This window comes from Xenopus tropicalis, chromosome 4, assembly GCF_000004195.4.
Source record: "Xenopus tropicalis strain Nigerian chromosome 4, UCB_Xtro_10.0, whole genome shotgun sequence".
Classification (NCBI taxonomy): Eukaryota; Metazoa; Chordata; class Amphibia; order Anura; family Pipidae; genus Xenopus; species Xenopus tropicalis.
Genome location: NC_030680.2, coordinates 90,417,478 through 90,438,647, shown reverse-complemented (window position 1 = coordinate 90,438,647; position 21,170 = coordinate 90,417,478). Strand labels below are relative to the sequence as shown.

The 21,170-nt window shown below is 40.0% G+C and overlaps 1 protein-coding gene across 2 annotated transcripts; it reads left to right on the top strand.

Annotated features, from left to right (window-relative positions):
* The first annotated feature begins 187 nt into the window (after window positions 1-187).
* LOC100492579 lies at window positions 188-19,000 on the top strand. 2 transcript variants are annotated; one of them, XM_002931580.5, is made up of 5 exons: window positions 188-1,228; window positions 12,623-13,054; window positions 13,472-13,756; window positions 15,437-15,600; window positions 17,536-19,000. In XM_002931580.5, the coding sequence occupies exons 1-5, from the start codon at window positions 1,165-1,167 to the stop codon at window positions 17,578-17,580; spliced, it is 990 nt and encodes a 329-aa protein (XP_002931626.2). In that variant the 5' UTR covers window positions 188-1,164; the 3' UTR covers window positions 17,581-19,000. The 2 variants fall into 2 exon arrangements, with proteins under 2 accessions (XP_002931626.2, XP_031756798.1); XM_031900938.1 differs by lacking the exon at window positions 188-1,228 and adding an exon at window positions 10,039-10,066.
* Window positions 19,001-21,170: the final 2,170 nt, after the last annotated feature.

The window sequence follows — 21,170 nt, the reverse complement described above, 5'->3', positions numbered from 1 at the left end:
TGTTGCGGCGGGGCGGCATGCTGCCCCTAAATTTGTGCCGCCCTAGGCCCGGGCCTTTGTGGCATTGCCACATATTCCGGGCCTGGGCAGCATGCCACCACAAAGAAATTTTAAAATTTTGCTCCCAAATGAATGGGGGTGGCCTCAGGGCACTTGGGTAAGAAATCTGTTGCTGCCAGCACCAATGTGGCCAACAGGCTTGGACTGGCAATCTTTGGATTCTGGCAAATGTCAGAGTGGCCATTGTAAGATGCCACAGATCTTTAACCATATAGCTATCGCATGGCAGCTTCTCAGAATATGCAAAAACTGCCCAAAAGCCTTTGTTCCCCATTGAGTTAAACTAAAGACAGATTTAGGTGGGGTTTTTACCTTCCGCTGGATCAACAATAGGCTATGCATTAGAAAAGCATGCATGGCAGTGGATACAAACCTTGGGTGAATAACTAGTAAGACCCTTGGCTGGCCACCTGCAAAAGCAACAACGACCAATGTTTGACCTTACCACTTTGGTAACATTATAATGGAACCCAGAGTTTACAAATTGCCCAATAGTTAGGGATACTGTGCCCAGTCAGGATGTCACTTAGAAAGCTGTGACTTGCACTGTGCTAATAATATGCTCCAGTTTTCTTCACCTTTTCCCTGTGGGAATTTACAGAGTTTCAATCCTTGCTGCTGCTAAATAATGAATACACCTACACCCCCACCCATCATCTCCATCCATCAGTCTCTCTCCAGCTGTTAGACTAAAGCCACCCAATCAGCGGGGAAAGGGAGGGCGGGGGCGCGTCGGGAAGGCTGGAGAGGAGCGGTGCCTTTTGTTAGTTATAAGGAGAAAAGAATCAGGGAGTAAGAACGGAACAGGCAGTGTCGGGCAGGTAAAGGGCCAAAGAGATCCTGGCGTCACTCCCTGTCACACTGTTGCTTGCGTGACGTCACGGTTTCATGCAAAGTGTCTGTCCGGCAGTTTAGGCTTTCCGATCGGTCTTATTAAAACCCCTCGACTGATAAGTCGGCAAGGACGTGACGTCACACAATGTGCAGCTGCCGTGACGCAATAAGATAGCGAGGCGCTCGCAGGTGCAGTAAGTTTGCCGTAACACGTGGCAGCGGCGCCCCCGGGACTGGCGGGACGGACAGCAGCGCCTCAACAGGCTGAACATGGGGCGTGGGCTTGCGGCTGTGCTCCGTGTCCTCTGCCTTCTTCTCGGCTCTTGGGTGACAGGTAAGGATTCAGCTGCCAGTACAGGTTAATCTCCCGTGGTATCTATGGAGAGGATACGGGCAACGCCAATGGGTTTGTGGGGCTGACAGGATGGAGAGTCAATGCCAATGGCAGAGGCTGGTAACAAACTTGTGTCATTTGATTCTAAATCGTGAGCCAAGTTTGCTTAGAGACGCGGAGCAGTCTGTGTGAAGCCTGGTTAGTGTTGCGCTACTGTTCCTGAGAATTACATACAGTCCCATCATTCTTCCAGTCAGTCCATTAGTTTAGAGCGTCACCATATCAGTCTCACCGCATGAGGGCGCAAGTCCGGGCATCCGTAAAATAATATGACTGGCCTTCAATAGAAGTGGTAGGTTTGATGGCATTTCATTTTCAGATCTTGCCAGTGTTGCCAACTTAGGAACTAGGGATAGTGCTAACAATTAAATACTTGCCCCTGGCAATGACCCGCCAGGGCTCCCATACATTGTCAGCTACCCATATTGAGCTGCATTGTCACTGACAGGAAAGCAGCTTCCAGGGGCTGCTCCATCTTGCTTGGAAAGTCGGGCAAAAGGCTAGCTGTATAGGTATGGGACCTATTATCTGATTGGCTTGGGGCCTAATCATTTCTGGATCAGGGGTTTTCCCATAATTTGGATCGCTATACCTACAGGAAATCTACTAAAACAAAAGAATTGTTAACCTCCATTAGGGATTCATACAGAGTAGTTACCATGGATTACAATGTACTGTTTTATTATTAAAGATAAAAAAATTGTGAAAAAATGAGAATAATGTGTTTATAATCGACTATATGGTTGATGGCTTTGCCATAATCGGGAGATTTTTGGATATTGAGTTTCCAGATCAGAGATTCCACGCTGGTGTCATATTTGTTCCTTGGTGGTGTTTATGGTGTCTGACTGTCTGCCTTTGGCACACACAAGTGGGTTAATTCTCAAAGATATTTGCTGTGACCATATTTTTGTAAATAAACAATGCTGTTAGAGGATTGTGGAGACAAGGACTGTAATAGAGACAGCACTCGGGATATGCTGGCACACTGGGGCAATACATTTTGCCACAGACTAACACAGGTCGCCATGTTTATTTCCCACAGTTCTGCATTTTCTGAAAGATGAAATGACCGGTGGTGGGCCACCTCTCTTGTAAAGCATGTTTTTAGTCAGAAATTCAATGAAAGGTACAATACTGTCTTTGACAGTACATTTTAGGTATCAGTAAGAAATGAGAATGCAACAAAAGACTATGTCCCAACTCAGCACTCAAAACTTTGCATTCATAATTTCTCATATTCCTAACACCTGTTTGTAAAGGCGTATGGCAGCCCAGTGGTCTCCCCAGACCTTTTTTGCCAGGCACAACACCTGGTAGTATATCCCTGCTGGCCGGCTATGTGATGGCCCCCATTTTATTTACCAATAAAAATATTATTATTAAAGAAGCTGGTATGACTAAGCACTGTATTTGAAGAAGCACATAATCCTATTGACTTCTGTAAAAATGATTTTTTTTAGGGCAGGAGGTGTCAGGGAGGTACATATTTATTTAATTTAATTTTATTTTGTTTTCTTCTGTGGAAATCACTGAATCCACGGGGGGTTCTAGCTCTAGTGTGGTACAAAAATATATTCTCTAATAAATATGTTCCTCTTCTTTAACTTTGGGTTGTGTCATTTTAGCACCAAGCCTAAACCTGCCTCATTCAGACCTGTCGTTTTCTTTTCCTGGCCGCTGGGTGTGAAATATACATGTTTCCACAAGGAATGTTTCTTCCGCTTCCCACACCCATACTCCCCCAGGCATAAATCAACCACTCTGTCAGTCCGGCTGTATATCTGCTATTATCACCTTGCTTCAATCTTTCATGTTCTGCCAAGCTATTAATCCCATTAATATGCAAGGTCCCAGTGAGTTTGCATATACATTGTGTGATAACCCCAATAAAGGAGAAAAGCTGCACAGAAGTAGCAAGCAAGGTTAGTGGGGAGTTACAGGGGAGGCTGAGAGGGGATTAATGAACTGCTACAAAAGTGCAGTGAGACCACTGGAAGCAACTGTAAGGCATCTTAGAGTGTATGTGTAAGTACAGCTGAGTTCCTTTCAAGATTGTGGAAGTTGTAGTTCAGTAATACCGCTTTGCTAGGAGTGCAACTATTTACGCTTTTTTTATTCTTGTAATGGCGCTATTTCCTCTCCCACAAGTCCATTCAGCCTGCCCCCATCCCTGTTGGCTTATATACTTGTTACTTGGTGTGGCACCAAAATTAAGACTTGCTTCTCATTGGGCAAAAATGTCTTGCCTCAGATATTGCTTGCAATTAGCCAATCACAACCCCTAACAGCTTGTAATAGGGCTAGCAAGTGTTAGGAAGTTGTGTCAGTCTTGGCTGCCATATTTAATAGTCTAACATAGAAATGCCATTTCTAATTAATTTATGCTATTGAAACTAACGTATGTTGGTTTAAAAAAAACAAACAACCCTTTATTAAGCCTTTTCATTTCTTAAATGGACATGCTAGAACTCTTGTTTCACTCTGAGAAACCCCATACAAACTATGCTATTCTCTATATTCTCTAACCCCATAACTGTCTATTGTATGTTACAAGATTAAATACTAAGGGGCACATTTACTAAGACACGAATCTGAACCGAATTGGAAAAATTCCGATTTGAAAACGAACATTTTGCGACTTTTTCGTATTTTTTGTGATTTTTTTCGGCGTCTTTACGACTTTTTCGTTACCAATACGATTTGTGTGAAAAAACGCGAGTTTTTCGTAGCCATTCCGAAAGTTGCGCAAAATCTGCCGATTTTTTTCGTAACGTTAAAACTTGCGCAAAAAGTTGCGCCTTTTTCGTAGCGTTAAAACTTAAAAGGTGCGACGTTTCGCGCAAGTTTTAACGCTACGAAAAAAGCACCAATTTTTGCGCAAGTTTTAACGCTACAAAAAATCGCCAGATTTTGCGCAACTTTCGGAATGGCTACGAAAAACTCGCGTTTTTTCGCACAAATCGTATAGGTAACGAAAAAGTCGTAAAGACGCCGAAAAAATCGAAAAAAATACGAAAAAGTCGCAAAATACCGATCATTACGAAAAAAACGCAATCGGACGCATTCGGCCCGTTCGTGGCTTAGTAAATGTGCCCCTAAGTGTTTGAGACAAGAGAAAGGAGATCCCTGCCCCATAGAGTTTACAATCTAAGTAAATTCAATATTTTAATCTGAATAGGTAGTTAAGTGTCATTGGTAAACAAGTATATAATATACTTCATTTTGTATGTTGTCAGTGTCTTTGAATTTCAGAAGGGTTTACCATATTACTAAGAATACGCTGGGCCATTGGTTTTTGTAGAGGAAGGCTTTTGTAAGATGCAGCACAGATTATTATTTTTTTTTTTTTTTTTGCACACCAAGGATCCTATTGGATTGAGCCCTGATGCATGGGCAGTAGGGTTAGCACAAAGAACTATGTGATCCTTCATATTCAGCTTAACCAAACAGAACTGCTCTCTGAACAGTGTGAACATTGTGCTTATCCTTTCCTTCCCAAAACTCCATTTGCAGGCGTTTTTGTTGTTACAGTAAAGGCCCTGAAATTGATTGGCTTATGGAAATGATCAAAATAAAGATGTTATTGTGTAAGTGTGTAATACACTAAACAGGGACTAGCAACCTTACGCAAACACAAGCTCATTATTCCCTTGTTAAGGGAAAATATAGCATATTTACAAGATGGCTTAAAAAACTGTCAGTTTATATACATGTTTATAAAAATATATAAAACTGGTTATTCTGTACAAAGAACAGTATTTTATTCCTGTTAGTGTCATTCATTTAAGTGGGGGTCATCACAAAATTATGATGAGAATTAATAGAATTCTTGCTTCACTTTGAATCTGAGTGATTTAGTGCATCAAAATTAGGATAGTCAAGCAGACCTCAAACAATCACCTAATAAAACCTCTACTAGTCCTGTGAATTTAAGGGCAGGACTGTTTCATTCCCCTTTTCACAGAAGTATTCCCTTAGAATATTTGCCAAACTGCCCCAGTGCTGATACAGGCTGCCCTTCCTGGAGGATAAAGGAGGTGCACCTCTTCTGTACAAAATGTGCCAAATGGGTACTTGGCTGTATAGCACCACCATTATTTTTCACCTCACAGATAGCAAAGCTTTGGGGTGGGCATACATACAGTATGCTGGGGCACATTTATCAAAAATCATTTAGTAATGCTAAAAACTATTGAGCATAAAAATATCAGTTGTGATTATTTCAGTTTAAAATTTGTGATTCTGCGATATGTGCATATTTGAATAAATTCCAAAAAAGTATAATTTTCATGAATTGCTGTTTTCCCTCATTTTAATTCTATTTGAGAATTGAGATTTTTTTTTCAATCCACAATTATCCACATGCCAAAATTCAGAAGATCAATTTTCAGTTCACTTCTGTGGCGGCTTGGTAGGTTTAAGCTGGCTGCATTAATTTATTTTAATTGCATAATCGCAATAAGAAATGCACAAAGGACAACATATTGGTACAGTTACAATATATGACCCCATAGAAGTGCATGATTGGATTATTTGCCACCTTTTTTCATTTTACAAAACTGTGTGCTTGTCTCTAAGCAACTGCTCGGAATGACGTAACCCAGGGCACTAGGTCTAGAGTGGACGCAAAGCTCCAAACAAAAGGTGTTGCCCAGTTAATTAACTGACTGGATAGGGATTTTTCCTTGGATTTTTATAGCTTAGGGAATGTTGTTTTGTTCTAGATATTCAAAGATCTCCCATTGCTGTGTGCTGGGATAACTGGTGCAAGATTGTGAAATAAGCCTGGTGCCTGGATGCATGTGGGTGGGATTCCTTATGACATACACTGTATTTCCCTTTGTCCCAGGGCTTCGCAAATATTTAGGATATTCCCCAGTATGTGCGTCAGTGCAAAACCACAGAGCTCTTCCTAATAGGGTCTTGTTTGAGCAGCCTGCAGGCAAGGCACACGTCAGGGGGTGAGGGCTGTAATTCATGCTGGAGAAGTGTGTGACTCTGGAGCTATTGTGGCACATCAGGGCTACATACATGCCATCCTGTCACAGTCACGCTCCTTTACAAGTGGGAATTATATAAAGACTTGCGTAGGAGATGGTGAGAATCTCTGCTGAGCTGCCCCCTCCTCCTCTTCCTGGGAAAGCTTTACCTAACAGAAACCTCTAAATACCTTGGATTTTCATATGTACTGTTAATTTATTGGTTTTAATAGGTTTCAGACTTGCCCCAAGTAATACACTTTTAGTCTGTTCATATACTTTAAACCCAGATGTTACAATTGTTCTACAATTCCTGGCACCCCTGTTAACCTTCATTGGGGGGGTTCACTTGTAAGGAGCTGGTTTTACATCTGCTGTCTTCTGGTTCATGTATTTGCTGTGCTCTCCCCATCATTATATATATATATATTTATATATATATATATATATATATATATATATATATATATATATATATATATATATATATATATATATATATATATATATATATATATATATATATATATATATAACAGTCCACACGACAGCACCACACTCCAAAATCTTCTGCTCTGCAGCTGCCCCTCTGCACGGGATATCATATAAATATCAAAATAAAACAGCCAGCACCAAGGGTCTTTGTGTTTCAAAAAATCTCTTGTGTATTATTTTTTTTGTATACATGCAATTATAATACACAAGAGATTTTTTGAAACACAAAGACCCTTGGTGCTGGCTGTCTTATTTTGATATATATATATTATATTATAATATATATAATACTATATTATATTTATATATATATATATATATATATATATATATATATATATATATATATATATATATATATATATATATATATATATATATATATATATATATATATATATATATATATATATATATATATATATATATGTATGTGTGTGTATGTATGTAGATAGCAAAGAAGCTGCACACCATAAGACACAAATGATGGTGAATGGCCGGGTGGCAGTGCAGAACCCCCAAGTGATGTTAGCTCGTACCAACCTCTTCCGTACAGGAAATTAAGGGTAGCGCCCGTCATTACGGTCCTCTACTGCCAGGTCTGGATGTGTATGCCTCAAATCCACTCCCCCATGGTTCGTGTACATAAGCACATTACGGGCACAGCGATCGCCGTTGCTAGGCAACCGAGTAGCGGTGAGCGGGTCTGCTAGCCCCGTCTGTTTCGGCAATGTTCAGTGCGCCGGCAAACCGTCAAGGAGTCAGGAGGGGGCCTTAGCAGCTGACACTAGGGTCACCTAGAGGTAGCCCAGTGTCGCTGTATGCCATCCACAAATTTATTGGGGCGCCCAAATGTCTAAATTACGTAATAGCCGGGAAATTCTGCACCACAGTAGTACCTTTGCCATCCACAGCGCTCACATACAGGGTTCCCAATAAGGGTAAAGTTGTGGGTCAGTGCTAGATCCGCAGCCCGAAGGCATATAACACAAGGGGGGGAGAAGAGTACGCCTGCTACTCTTCTCATAGGCACATCCTATTACTGGAGAGGATACGTTCCCATGCCCCCCGCGGGGCATATCGGAGTGTACGTAAATAAGCCTGCTATCTGTAATGAGGTGGTCATATTGGGGCTTGCCACCGGGGGTAGTCTATCACCCAATTGGTATTACGTATGGCCCAGCAAAACATCGCAACAACGTTGCTACATAGGTTACACATAGTAACCAAGAATATGGATACAAGGAACAAGAATGTTGAAAGCATACATATATCTAGAGACACACGTATTATATATGCTATATTAGTAAAATATACAGACAAAGAATAATCATGAACATGAAAAGTGTAATAACTAGGTATAGCAGCCCAATGGTAAAGTTTTGTTTAGACCACGGGGGGCCACACAGTCCAATCAGTGTATCCACCGTGCTTCCCTTCTTAGTAGAGCCAAGTCTCTGTTGCCGCCCCTGGGTAGGGGAGGTTGATGGTCAATGACCATACAACGAAAGGTGGGTAGTGGGTGTTTCAAGTTCAAAAAGTGTCTGGCAACGAGTTGTTTCGAATCACCCTCCTTGAGTGCTTTGCTAATAGAGGATCGGTGATTCCCAATTCGTTCCCTAAGGGTAGTAACAGTCTTGCCCACATAATACAGACCGCATGGGCAGGTAATGATATATATCACAAATGTTGACAAGCATCCTAATCTGTGGTGAATTTTTAGTCTTTTACCCGTGTGTGGGTGTGGGAAATCCGGACCTGTCAATAAGCACCTGCACGTAACGCAATCTGGGCACTTGTACCACCCAAGTTTTCTGTTCACCGAGAGCCAGTCCCTTTGTTGATTGACACAGTCCTTAAAGTCAGTTTTCACCAACAAGTCCCTCAAGCTGCTTCCCCTTCTATATCCCATTAATGGTTTACGTGCCTGGTAAAGGACAAGGGACTCGTCCTGATTTATCATGGGCCAATTCTTGTCAATGCTGTTAACTAGTGCACGTGAGGTGGAGGAGAAAGTGGTTGTGAAGATTAGGGGCTTGTCCTGTTGATCCTGTGTGGGTTTCTTGTTCAACAAAGAGTCCTGGGAATGGCTGAGGGCTCTCTGGAGTTGGGTCAATAGCATGTGTTCTCTATATCCACGTTCGAGAAATCTTTCAAACATTTCTTGGAGTTGTGCCTTAGCTGTATCGGGTGAGCTGTTGTTTCTAATGACCCTAAGGAACTGGGAGTATGGGATGCCTTTGATGGTTGCTGGAGGGTGATGGCTGGAAGCATGGAGAATCGAATTTCGATCTGTGGACTTGCGGAAAAGTCTTGTGCCCAATCTAGTGTCCTGTTTGAAAATGTTCAAGTCCAAGAAGTCAATGTTGTCCTGGTGATAGTTTAATGTCAACTTGATAGGGCAATCCAGCCCGTTAAGGAACTGATGGAAGGCTAATAGGGCCATTTCCCCTTTAGTCCAGATAAAAAACAGATCGTCAATGTAACGAAAATATACCAAAATAGAACTGTGTAGCAAGGGAAGTAAGTGTGTGGTTTCAAAGTCAGCCATAAAGAGGTTTGCGTATGAAGGTGCCAGGGCACTGCCCATCGCGGTCCCAGAGATTTGTAGGTAAAACTTGTTCTCAAATCGAAAAAAGTTTCTTGTTAGAGTAAGCTCAAGTAGGTGTAGCAAGAATTCAGTGGGAGTTGTATTGGTTATGTTGGTAGCAAGGGCCCTTCTAACTGATGTGATCCCCTGGTCATGTGGGATAACGGTGTACAGACTTGTTACGTCCATTGTCACCAATAGGCAGTCATCGGGTACATCACCCATAGCTTTAAGTTTCTTTATGACATGTGTATATATATTTATTATAATATATATATATATATATATATATAATAATTAGGTAGATCATAGAGAGTTTATATTGGTGGGCAGTGCAGGTCTGATGGAACAAGTTGATGAACAGTGGCACAGTCTGCACTGGTATTCACAGCTTTATCTCTCTACTGCTGTTCTCACTCATGGCTGGTCAAAAACCATATCTAAAAACAAGGGTAAAAATATCACCTATAGGACTTGAAGGAATTACCTCCAGCTCTCACCTTGATCCTTAAGGGAATATCAAAATGGAATATTGGGATACGTTACCATATGCACTATAATTAAGTGGCCTTGTCTCTTTTGGCATGAAACGCATTATGCTTCTAATTTTTGAGATATTTTTTCTTTTTTTGTTTTTATTTAGAGTTTTAACGTTTTAACAGCAACAATAACAGTTTATAGGAAAGAGAGAAAGAGGGATGGAAGAAGAAGGTAAATAGAGCTTTAGCGAGCCTGGCGCATTTATCCAGATTGTGCATTTTACCAGGTATCCCACACCGCACTGAACTTGGCTGGACAGCCTCTGGAAATGTAGACCAATTTTTGTTTAGGTAGCACTTAATTGTCTAGTTTTTTCCAGAGGGTAAGCAAGGGGGCAGTTGTCGATTTACAATTTAGCTAATTTTTTTTTTAACATAGAATAGCAGTTTGCATTATCCAGGTCTGGTATATCGCTCTGCCATTTAGCCTTGGCCTTAGCTAGGGGGTTTGGAGTGGATTGCCATAGTAGACTATAAAACCACAACATAGCCTTATGCAGGTATTTTTCAAGTAAAATATCAATCTAAAGGTCCCCATACACGGGCCTATTCTACCTGCCGATATCTGTTCCTTAGAGCGATTCGGCAGCTAATTGGCCCATGTATGGGCACTACCGACGGGCCTGCCCGACTAATATCTGGCCTGAAATCGGCCAGATCACGATCAGGCAGGTTAAAAAATCTAGTTGGATCAGGGACTGCATCGGTTCGTTGATGCGGTCCCCGTACCGACTTTTCCTATACCTGTCGTTATAATATTAGCCTGGATTCTCCCGATATCGCTCACCCATAGGTGGGGGATATCTGGAGAAGATCCGCTCGCTTGGCGACATCGCCAAGCGAGTGGATCGGCCCGTGTATGAGGACCTTAATAGGGAACTGGGCGGAAAAGGCATGTCTGAGTTGTAGGTAGCTAAAATACATGGCAGGGGGGAGCTCAAATTCCTCCTTGAGGGTCCCAAATTGTTTCAATTTCCCATCCTTCACGATATCCTGCAGAGATGCTTTTTCTTTAAATAAAATAAAATATGTTGTAACTGACAGCTGAAGGCTCAAAAGCAAAATCAAGGCCTGTTTGATGATGGTGGTGTGCATTGGTAGTGCTGTACTTCATTCATTAGCATGTTGTTGTTTAGTAGTTAAATATATGCACATAGGGTTGCCACCTGGCTGGTATTTTATCGGCCTGGCTGGTATTTTACCGGCCTGGCTGGTAAAAATGATGCTTGATGCCAATGTTATTAATATGGAAAAAGGCAAAAATATAGGAAGGCTGGTATTTTTTTCCAGAAAAGGTGGCAACCCTATATACACATGGCAGGAGCGCCAATGTACACTAGGTGCACAGCAGCACTTTACTTACAGAGATCCTTTGTGCCAGATTATTATTCCAGAGCAATATATATATATATATTGCATTTTGTATGTACCAGATATTGCTGTATGTATCAGTCCTAGTTTGCAGATACCAGATGCAAGTGCTCCTTGCATAAGCCCTGGCACCTGTACCATTACTAAGGAGTCCTTTTCACTTATTGAAAATGTAAGTAAATTACAATTGATTTTTTCAAAACATCTGCTTTATTGACACTATTTTATGTCCGCACAAGTAACTTTTTGTCTTTACTTCTGATGGCATTGCATCAAATTAACATAGGTGTATAAGAATTTCCTGAGATGTGGCTATTTTATATAGTGTGCAGTTATTCAGTTTTATCATATACTGGTATAGGATCTGTTATCCGGAAACCCGTTATCATGAAAGCTCAGAATTACGGGAAGGCCATTTCCCATAGAGTTCATTTTAAGCAAAAAAAAATCTCTTTTAAAATGATTTTTTTTTCTCTGTAATAATAAAACAGTATCTTGTAATTGATGGGAACTATGCTACATAAATGCATATTGATTCAAAACCTATAGGGTTTATTTAATATTTAAATTATTTTTAGCAGACTTGAGTTATGTAGATTCAAATTACGGAAGGATCCTCTAACCAGAAAACCCCAATTCCCGAGCATTCTGGATAATTGGTCCTCCTTTATATCTGTATTTAAAAATGAGCTACTGTAAAATTCTCCTACTTGGCTTGCACTGGGAAGCATTGAATATGCTGGGGTGCAGGCACATGTAGCCAATATCTGCTGAAAATGCAAAGTCTGGCTCTTTTTTTTTTTTTTTAAGCGTAGGGGCGTTTTCTCGACAAGCATTTTCTGACTTGCGGAGAATGTGTGTGGCATTAGCTTTAAGGTTAGATTCCTTATTTCTTTCTTAACAATCCAGTCTTGTTAATCCAATCATCACCTTGTTTAACATTTTGCCTAATTACCTGATTCCCTACACTTAAACTGATGTCCCACGCAGAGATTTGTCGCCCACGATAGATCTCTGCTACCGCCGGTGACCTCTCCTAAATGCCAAACATTGCCAATGTAAAGTAATGCATAGGCTTTCCACTTCCGATTCCCTTTGTTGCCAAAGGAAAGGCATTTAGGAGAGGTTAGTCACCCACAAAAGCAGAGATCCATTGCTGGCAACCAATCTCTGTGTGGGACATCAGCCTAATTCTGCATTTATTAGCATTTATTCCCCACCCCCAGCTGCTAATTGCTTAAATTCACACATTTCCATTGACTCATTTCATCCAAGTGCTAACAATAACCCGCCAATTAATGAATGGGTCATGCATTTGTCACTGTAATATCTTGTCTGTGCTTCTTTTGTCTATTAGAAGCAACTCATGACACCGAACAGGTTACCATTCAAACACCTGAGCTAATAACAGCAAGCCCTGCCATTCATGGTACTGTGCCTACCTCCATGGAGGATTTCAAGACAGTCCAGGATGAAACACGGAGACCCACCTTCGCAGGACATATGGATTCCACTCTCCAACCTTTAAACATTGAAAGCATCACTGTGACAGAACAGCATGTATCACCGGCTGATGTCATATTTACAAATAAAATGCCAGGAACTGATCATACAGCAGCAACTGAAACTATTTCTGAAACTTCCACAGTGCGTGCCAACCCTGCCTTTAATCCTAGCAAGGCATTCTTTAGGCAAGACAGTATGGAAAGAGAGGTAACAAGTGCATATCCTACCAAGCCTGAGCTAGTAAGCCAATCGGCAACCTCTGCAAGTACCATGAAGATAACAGGTTTGTAATTTTGTCCATATTTACTCATTTTAAAACTCAAAACAGGCAGTCCTTATAGGGCTCATTTTACATCAAAAAGTGCAGTGAGCAAAGTACAATTTCAAGGACAATTGCCTGTTTTTTCCCCCATAATGCAGTTTTTATTCCCAGAATTTCAGTGCCATTTCATTTGCAAAGAGGCATTGCATGAAATGCTATTGCAGTAAGTGCATCAAAATGAATGCAATTGCACTCACTCTTTGCCATTAATCAGACACAATTGCACTGCAAGTTTTTCAAGTCTGGTATTTGTTGGTTTGGTGCAAGACTAACATGTGCGTTCAGACACAAGTGCTCTGCTCCTATTGATGCAGGGCTCTGAGGAAACCCTTGAGCTAAACACAAGTAACTTTCTTGTATTTCATTTCATGTCACTAGATTCTAAAGACAGCCTTACCAGAAGAACATCTCTAATCAGTACTCAGGGGCTACCAGCAATAATGTCGCAGGCCAGCACTGAGCACTCTGCAGACACTACACAGGTTCCTAATACAAGGACTGCTCCTTACACCAGTTGGCTGGCAGCTATCACCACCAGCATCTCCATAACGACAACCTCAAATCCTAGCAATCCAGACAGAACAAGCTCCTTACTCACTCATACTACTAGAGCAGAGGAACAGCAGGGGCCTGCAGTGCTGAACATTGGAGATGGTGGCAAAGGTGAGAACTATGTAATATTACAGAGCAACAAAGAATATTAAGTGGACTGGTCTGGCAGCTAGAGAGAGAATGTAGTCCATACTCATCCAAGCAGCTCAAAGTTCATTATAATTTTGTATCACTCATCACACATTAACACTGCATTCTTTGCACCAGAATTAATGCAGTTACCAAATTTACTAAAGAATAATGCTCTAAATTTGAATTTGATACCATTATATAGGCAAGTGTAACTGCTATTTTCTGCATTATTTCTGGCAAGTTGTTTAGGTACCTTTTTTTTGCTGTCATTGCAAAAGACAATAGTTTATATATTTCTGCAAATTATAAATACATTTTATTTATAAAGTAAACATTAGCAATTTATCAATATATTTCTATATTTAATATCAGTTATCACTTGTAAAAAGCCTTGCAAAATATGGACCTTTCCATACCCACTATTAATCAGTGTAAGGTGCCTGCAAAAAAGTGGGAAAGAGCTGCCCCTTATTTGTAGCAGTGGGACTAGGCACACAAAGATTCAAGGAAATATCAACCCCAAAAATAATTGATGCCTAATAAAAGAAAACATAATTCTAAGCAACTTTCCAATATGAATTTATGAAAAATTATGAGTGCTTTAAAAGTTGTTTGTAAATGTAATTGCTAATGAAAGCAGCATTTGCTGAACTCCTGGTTGTTACTTTTTAAACGATATTGCAAGAGCCTGTCTCCTCCAGCAACACAGGTCTGTCAATCTGCTGCTTGTGTTACAATGTTTCAAAAGCCAGAGCCACCAGGGCAGAGAATAGAAAGGACAGGCAGTCACTAAAAAGCCATTACAAATATGTAATGAATGTATATTGCAAAGTTGCCTAGAGTTAAGTTTTCTTTTAATAAGCAAAAAAGTTATTTTTGGGGTTTTAGTAAAGGTGGCCATACATCCTAAGATCCTCGCCAAGAGAGTGAATCTTCTCCTGATCCACACCTATGGTTGGGCGATGTCCGGCTAATTCGGTAATTTGACCCTGGGGCCAAATGATCGAGTTAGAATGGCGGGTATAGGGGCCTATCTGTTTAGGGACCGCATTGGCTAGATCCGATGAAAATCAAACCTGCCCATTCTAGATCTGCCCGATGTCAGGCCAGATGTCTGTCGAGCCTATGATTAAGTGGCAAGCGCACGAAACGTCATGTAAGGCTATAATGTGGTCTAATTTTCTACAATAAAGCTTCTTTGTGAGTGCCTGCCATATGTATTAAACCATATGTCTGTCGGGCAGGCCCACATGAATGTGACTTTAAACGAAGTACTAAAAGTAAACAAAGAAAACCTAGTTAAACAAATAAAAAAAAAATATTATATTTGGTCATGTTCCAATAACATATCTCAGTGTGGCAAAAGGAAGTGAATCCTTCAATATAATTTGAAGGTGAAATAAGAGTCTGGTGTTTTCAATCGATGGTATGACAATCGGATGTGAGTGAGAGAATGGGGACCCAGCAAAGCCTGATTACATATACAACATATTTGTGGATGTGTATCATGGCTCAAACAAAGGAGGTATCTGAGGACCTCAGAAAAAGAGTTGTTGATGCCCATAAACCTTAAAAAAGGTTAAAAGACTATCTCTAAAGATTTTGTACTCCACCAGACTGTGTACAAATGGAGGAAATTTAAGTCTCTTCTGTTCCTAGATGTGCCAAGTTACTACTCGAAGAACAACTCAAACCCCCTCTTTGTGATGATTGTGTCCATAATTACAGTCATGGTTGTCACAGTTGCAGTCATGGTTGGCTTTCAGCGTTACCGACGAAACAACAGTCGGACAGAATTCAGACGGCTTCAGGACCTTCCAATGGTAAGGAAGAAATTACCTTAGCATTATTCCATCCTAATCAATTCTGATTGCCTCTCCCTTTCAGTATATCAGTGGATTGTGCCACTAACACTTATAACAGGGAGAGCAGCTACTAACTTTACAAATAGTTAGGATTGCTTACTTTGACAGGAAAGTGCATGATGGGTGATGGATTGCATTGCTGATTGCTCAGTCTAGTAACCGGTATTAAAGTAGTGAATGCATTCTCTTCCTCTCTTAAGGGAGAACTATACCCCCTGGGCTATAAAAGCCCCCTTAACTAGCACTGCCATGACCCCCCCCCCCCATCTCTCCCTTATCGCATAGTTGCTGTGATTGGTTATTTGGTAGCCCGATGTGGACTGACAGACTACAGGAGGCTCTGTTTGGCAGTACACATGGTTTTATGCCTCTAAAATTTGCCTTCAAATTCAAAAATTAGCACCTGCTTTGAGGCCACTGGGAGCAACATCCAAGGGGATGGTGAGCAACATGTTGCTTGCGAGCCACTGGTTGGGGATCACTGGTGTAAGCTTTCCATAAATTGTACTCATGAAACCTTGCTCAGCGTATTAATGATGAAAACAAGTAATTAACTTAATCCAGCTCTTGTTTCACCACCTTTGTCAGAAGTAACTGGTGTAGTAGTGAACTAATCACTATTGCTGCAATAGATCCTGGGAGGCATACTGTGGCTGTTTAAGAATGGTTCATCATGGCATGCAACAGTGAATTTCTTCCTTGTAGGGTTTCCAAATTATACTATGTGGTATGTTGGAAAGTAATTAGTGTTAATTGTCTGATGCCTGTAGGGAGGCTTTAGATATAAACAGTCAATGTTTTAAGGTGGCCACATATGTGGCGATTACCGATGGTCGCACGAAAGATCGTTCAATCGTCCACTAACATTCAGGGCTGAAACGGCAGATAAGGAGGTAGAAACAATAGGATTTCTACCTCCTTCTGCCGATTCAGCCCTGAAGGCAGATTTTGATCAGGCACCTTCTATGGCGCCCGATCAAAATCTTTTAACCCGCCTGATCGGCGAGTCGACCGATATCAGCAGCCTGCTGCGATATCAATCGGCAAGTCCAATTTGCCATACACGCACCGAATATCGTACGAAACAAGGTTCCGTAAAATATTATCGGTGCGTGTATGGCCAGCTTTAAAGAATGTATCGTCCTAGTTTCTTATCTGCTGATACGTGTAGCCACTCCAACAATGTTTGTTTGTAATTAATTTTATGAATGGGGTTGTGGTTGGTGACCAGTCTTTTATCATAGTCTTTCTTGTTAACATGGCTAATTTTCAGGGCTCAGCATTTGGTTTTGTCGGTCTTTCCAAATATCTGTAAATCACCAGGTAAAAGCAATTAACAGACAGCTACAGGCAGCGAAGAAGGGTGGCTTTCCTTTTCTTGGTATCTAATAAAAGTGAGTGTTTTTAGTTGGGCCATTTTGAAGTGATGCTTTGATGTTAAATAAGATTACCCAGATGGTATTACTTAAATTTTATTCCCACATAATCAAAATATGTTGCATAAAGATATGATAGAGATGTGCTTTGGTCCATTTTGATTATTATCCAAATTATCCTGCAATGTGGTAGTCCGTGGCAAAAAGGTTAGTATAGAAATTAATAATAGAGAGATGTCACCTATATTTTTACAACTTGCCCTCAAGGGAGGGAGCATCCACATTAATGATCACTTACTAAAACTAGTACTAACTAATTCTATATACATCCCAGCACACCTAAAAGCAAAGTACCTTGTTGCTAACTTCTCGAGGGAGGGTGCGCCATAAAATTGTGGCAGTACCTTTGAGTACTACTATGGAAGGTCAAAATAAATAGCATATTATAAAGCATACTGAAAAGGTATAAAGATCCATTGTTTTCAATGCCATCTCACTGCTGTCTTTCATTTTCTAGGATGACATGATGGAAGATACACCACTGTCTCTGTACAGCTACTAGTGAAGAGTCAGTAGCAAGATTGAGCTTCATTTTGCACATTGTTTTTGTTGTATCCCCAGGAAATTCCTGGAACAAAAAAAATTTGATTGGCCATGCACCCCCATCTTCTCCCTCTTTTCTCACTTCACCTTTAACTTTTTTGGGTACTTTGGTTATGGCACCAGAATACTACAACCAAATGAAATATATTGGGATTTGGCTCATTAAATCAAGAATGTACTATTAACAGTTCAGTTTAATTTGATAATTACTTAATGTAATTGTAGAATTACTTCTGAAATTCCATCAGTAGGGACTTATTTATACATCACAAGCAAGTAAACTGTCTGCATTAGCTAGATTTACTAAATGGTGCCCCTCTGCTGATGGGACAAACCTGTGATATATAAAAACCTGTGACCCCTCCGGTGCTCACGAGTTACAGCACTCTGCAGCCATTAGCAGATAAGAGCCCTGAAAATACATAACAGTAGTAGGTAGGAATTACACACAAATGTTTGTGACTGAAAGCCAAATATTGCTGTTCTAAGGCAAATTTCCAAGATATTAAAAAAAAAAAAAAAAGTGAGGATGGTATGGCTCATACACATAATCCCAATATTGGCAACAGAATGTGATGCTTTACATCACAGTGTTGCACAGTTTGTAGTAAAAAACAAAGATTATTAGACACAGTGGTTAAAGCATACAGAACCCTATTAGGCTTATCTATCAGTTTTCGAGTTTGTGAATTTGAGTTTATTGAATGCTTGCTTATTTATTAATAAGAAACTCGTTTGAATAAATATCTCAAATATTTTGAGTTTACAAACTATGGCTTGGCTTTGCCTAGGACAGCTCCCACTGACTTCTTTAGAAACGTGCATGATTTTAGATGGTGATTTTTTACTTTCAGGTTTGAGTTCTTTGCACTTCATAAATACCAGACATTTGAGTTTTTGAACCATAACTTGAATGAGTTTTTTTAGAGTAAAAAAAACTCAAATCATGAAAAAAAAAAATCAAACATTAACCTTGATAAATATCCTCCCATGTGTTCATTAGTCACCAAAGATGCACCAAATATATGAGGAGTGCACAATTTTAAAAATATGCTTCTAAAAATCCCATAGGAGTGATTAGAATAGGGGTGGATTTTTATATATTAAACCCCAATCTTACATTTTGATAAATCTGCCCCAGAGTGTCATGTGGACATGAAAAGCATAAGGTGATATTTCTGACTATGGTACTTCACTAAACTGACCTACATCTTGAATCCTTCCTGGAGGTTTGCTCATTGAGTGCCTTCATTGTATGGTGATATCAAATAGCATCCTCGGGGTGTACAAAAATACATGCATATTATATCAGTATAAGTAGTTTGTGTAAGTGTGCATATGTGATTATAATGTACTCTTCTGTGGCATGTAAAGGCCCTGTAGCCCCATGATGATCCCTCAGCACGAGTGGCCAATAGTAAAGAGTATGTTTATTAGACACAGTGGTAAAGCAGACAGGACAGGCTCATCGGTACCATATGACTTTCTTAGAGATACGGAAATACAATACAATCTTGTAAAGTAGCTTATAGGATACTGACAAAGCAGGTTGGGTCTTGTAATCATTGACCACACTGTCTGAAAAGCTTGTCTAGTCATGCATTAAAAGAGCAGAATTGAAAAAGCATGAATGAATTAAAATCTGGAACGTAGATGAAAAGAACGCAAAAAGCACTTTGTGGTTTTTACACTTATGAAATTACTTGTGTAAACTATTTCCCACCAAATGTCACCATAGTCCCACTAGTATGTAGTACTTAGTGTAAACTGTGTGGTGCAATTATATACAGTTAAGGGATCTGTAATCCAGAATGTTCCAAATTAAAGGGAAGTCATCTCACATAGCCTCCATTTTAATTTTTAAAACCTATTTCTCTAATTGTAAAATAGTACCTATAGTACAGAAAAGCCATGGAGGAGCACTCCCTTAACTAATGTGGCAACTTGCCCTGGTGCAGGTAAATATGTTAAATAGAAAAGCATAGTACTGCACTCAATGGGAATACCTGTAAAAAGTCTAAATTTATTGAAAAAAATCCTATGTTTCAAACAAGTATTCCCATCGAGTACAGCACTATGACTTTCTGTAAATATAGCAATAATCTCCTTATGGCTGAAAGTCCATATCCAAGGCCACTGTCAGCAGTATCCAAAACATGGTGTGGTTGTTGACTGCCACACATAAATTTACTACACGTTCAATTTCAAAAACAGGAATAGACTTTGTGATGTCTGAGAACACTTGATGCTGGTTCACTTGATGCTGGTTCACTTGATGCTGGTTCACTTGATGCTGGTTCACTTGATGCTGGTTCACTTGATGCTGGTTCACTTGATGCTGGTTCACTTGATGCTGGTTCACTTGATGCTGGTTCACTTGATGCTGGTTCACTTGATGCTGGTTCAGTGAGAGTGCTGCGGCTTCAACAATGCCAGTGTGTGCACTCCAAATGTAGACCCTAACATTCACTGGCAACGCACGTACACTGATGCACTGCAGTACATTTTATTTACAGGTGCCCAGGGATGCATTAGCAACATATAAATGTGATCTTTGAATGATAAACAGCAGCTCCACTGTAAGTGATCTTTCTATAGAAAGGACTGACTACTTCCCGTGTTCAGTGTTGGCCTGAAGACAACATGCAGCCAAGTGCAAGTGGCTTTATTGAAATTCTGAATATTATAGGATTTTTGTATGTTGGAAAGATTTTCACCTCTCAGGTTTATTCAGCGACTGTCATTTAAAATGTTTTCTTTTCTGCTTGAGGTACAAATACATTGCCAAATAAGCAGTTTGTACACTTTGCACCTCAAGTTTCAGCTATTTGTGAATCAACATGACTTTTGCTTTAGTTTATTACTAGTGAAATAAAACAATCTTTATTTACTTTAAAAACTCCCTGCACAAGCAACTGCCCTTTGTCTTTCATTTTAGATAGAGGGGAAAGAAAAAATATGCTGGCTGGAATATTATCATTCCATTGGTAACCAAGGTGATTGTTTCAGTATATATAAATACTTAAAGGACATGTCAACCCCCAAAATAATTTTTTGCCTAATAAAAGAAATCTTAATTCTAAGCAACTTTGCAATATACATTCATTACATAATGGTTTTTGAGTTATTTGTGTATATAACTGCTATTAAAAGCAGTGTCTTCCTGTCCTTTCTATTCTGTGCCCTGGTAGCTCTGGGTTTGAACCAATACCAGTAATACAAGCAGCAGATTTACAGACCTGACTGACTGGAGGGGCCTGGCAACCAGGAGTTCGGCAAATGCTGCTTTCTATAGCAATTACATTTACACATAAAAATGATTAGTGCTTTAAAAGTTAATAAACTCATATTGGAAAGTTGCTTAGAATTAAGTTAAGTTTTCTTTTATTAGGCAGAAAAATTATTTTTGGGGTTGACAGGTCTTAAGTGGAGTTCCAAACCCCTATTTTTATTTATTTCTTTATTTTATTTTTTTTTTAATGACTTGGATCCAGGGCTGGATTTTGTTTTGCTGACTGCACCAGCCATCTTGTACTTCCCTTCTCCCTG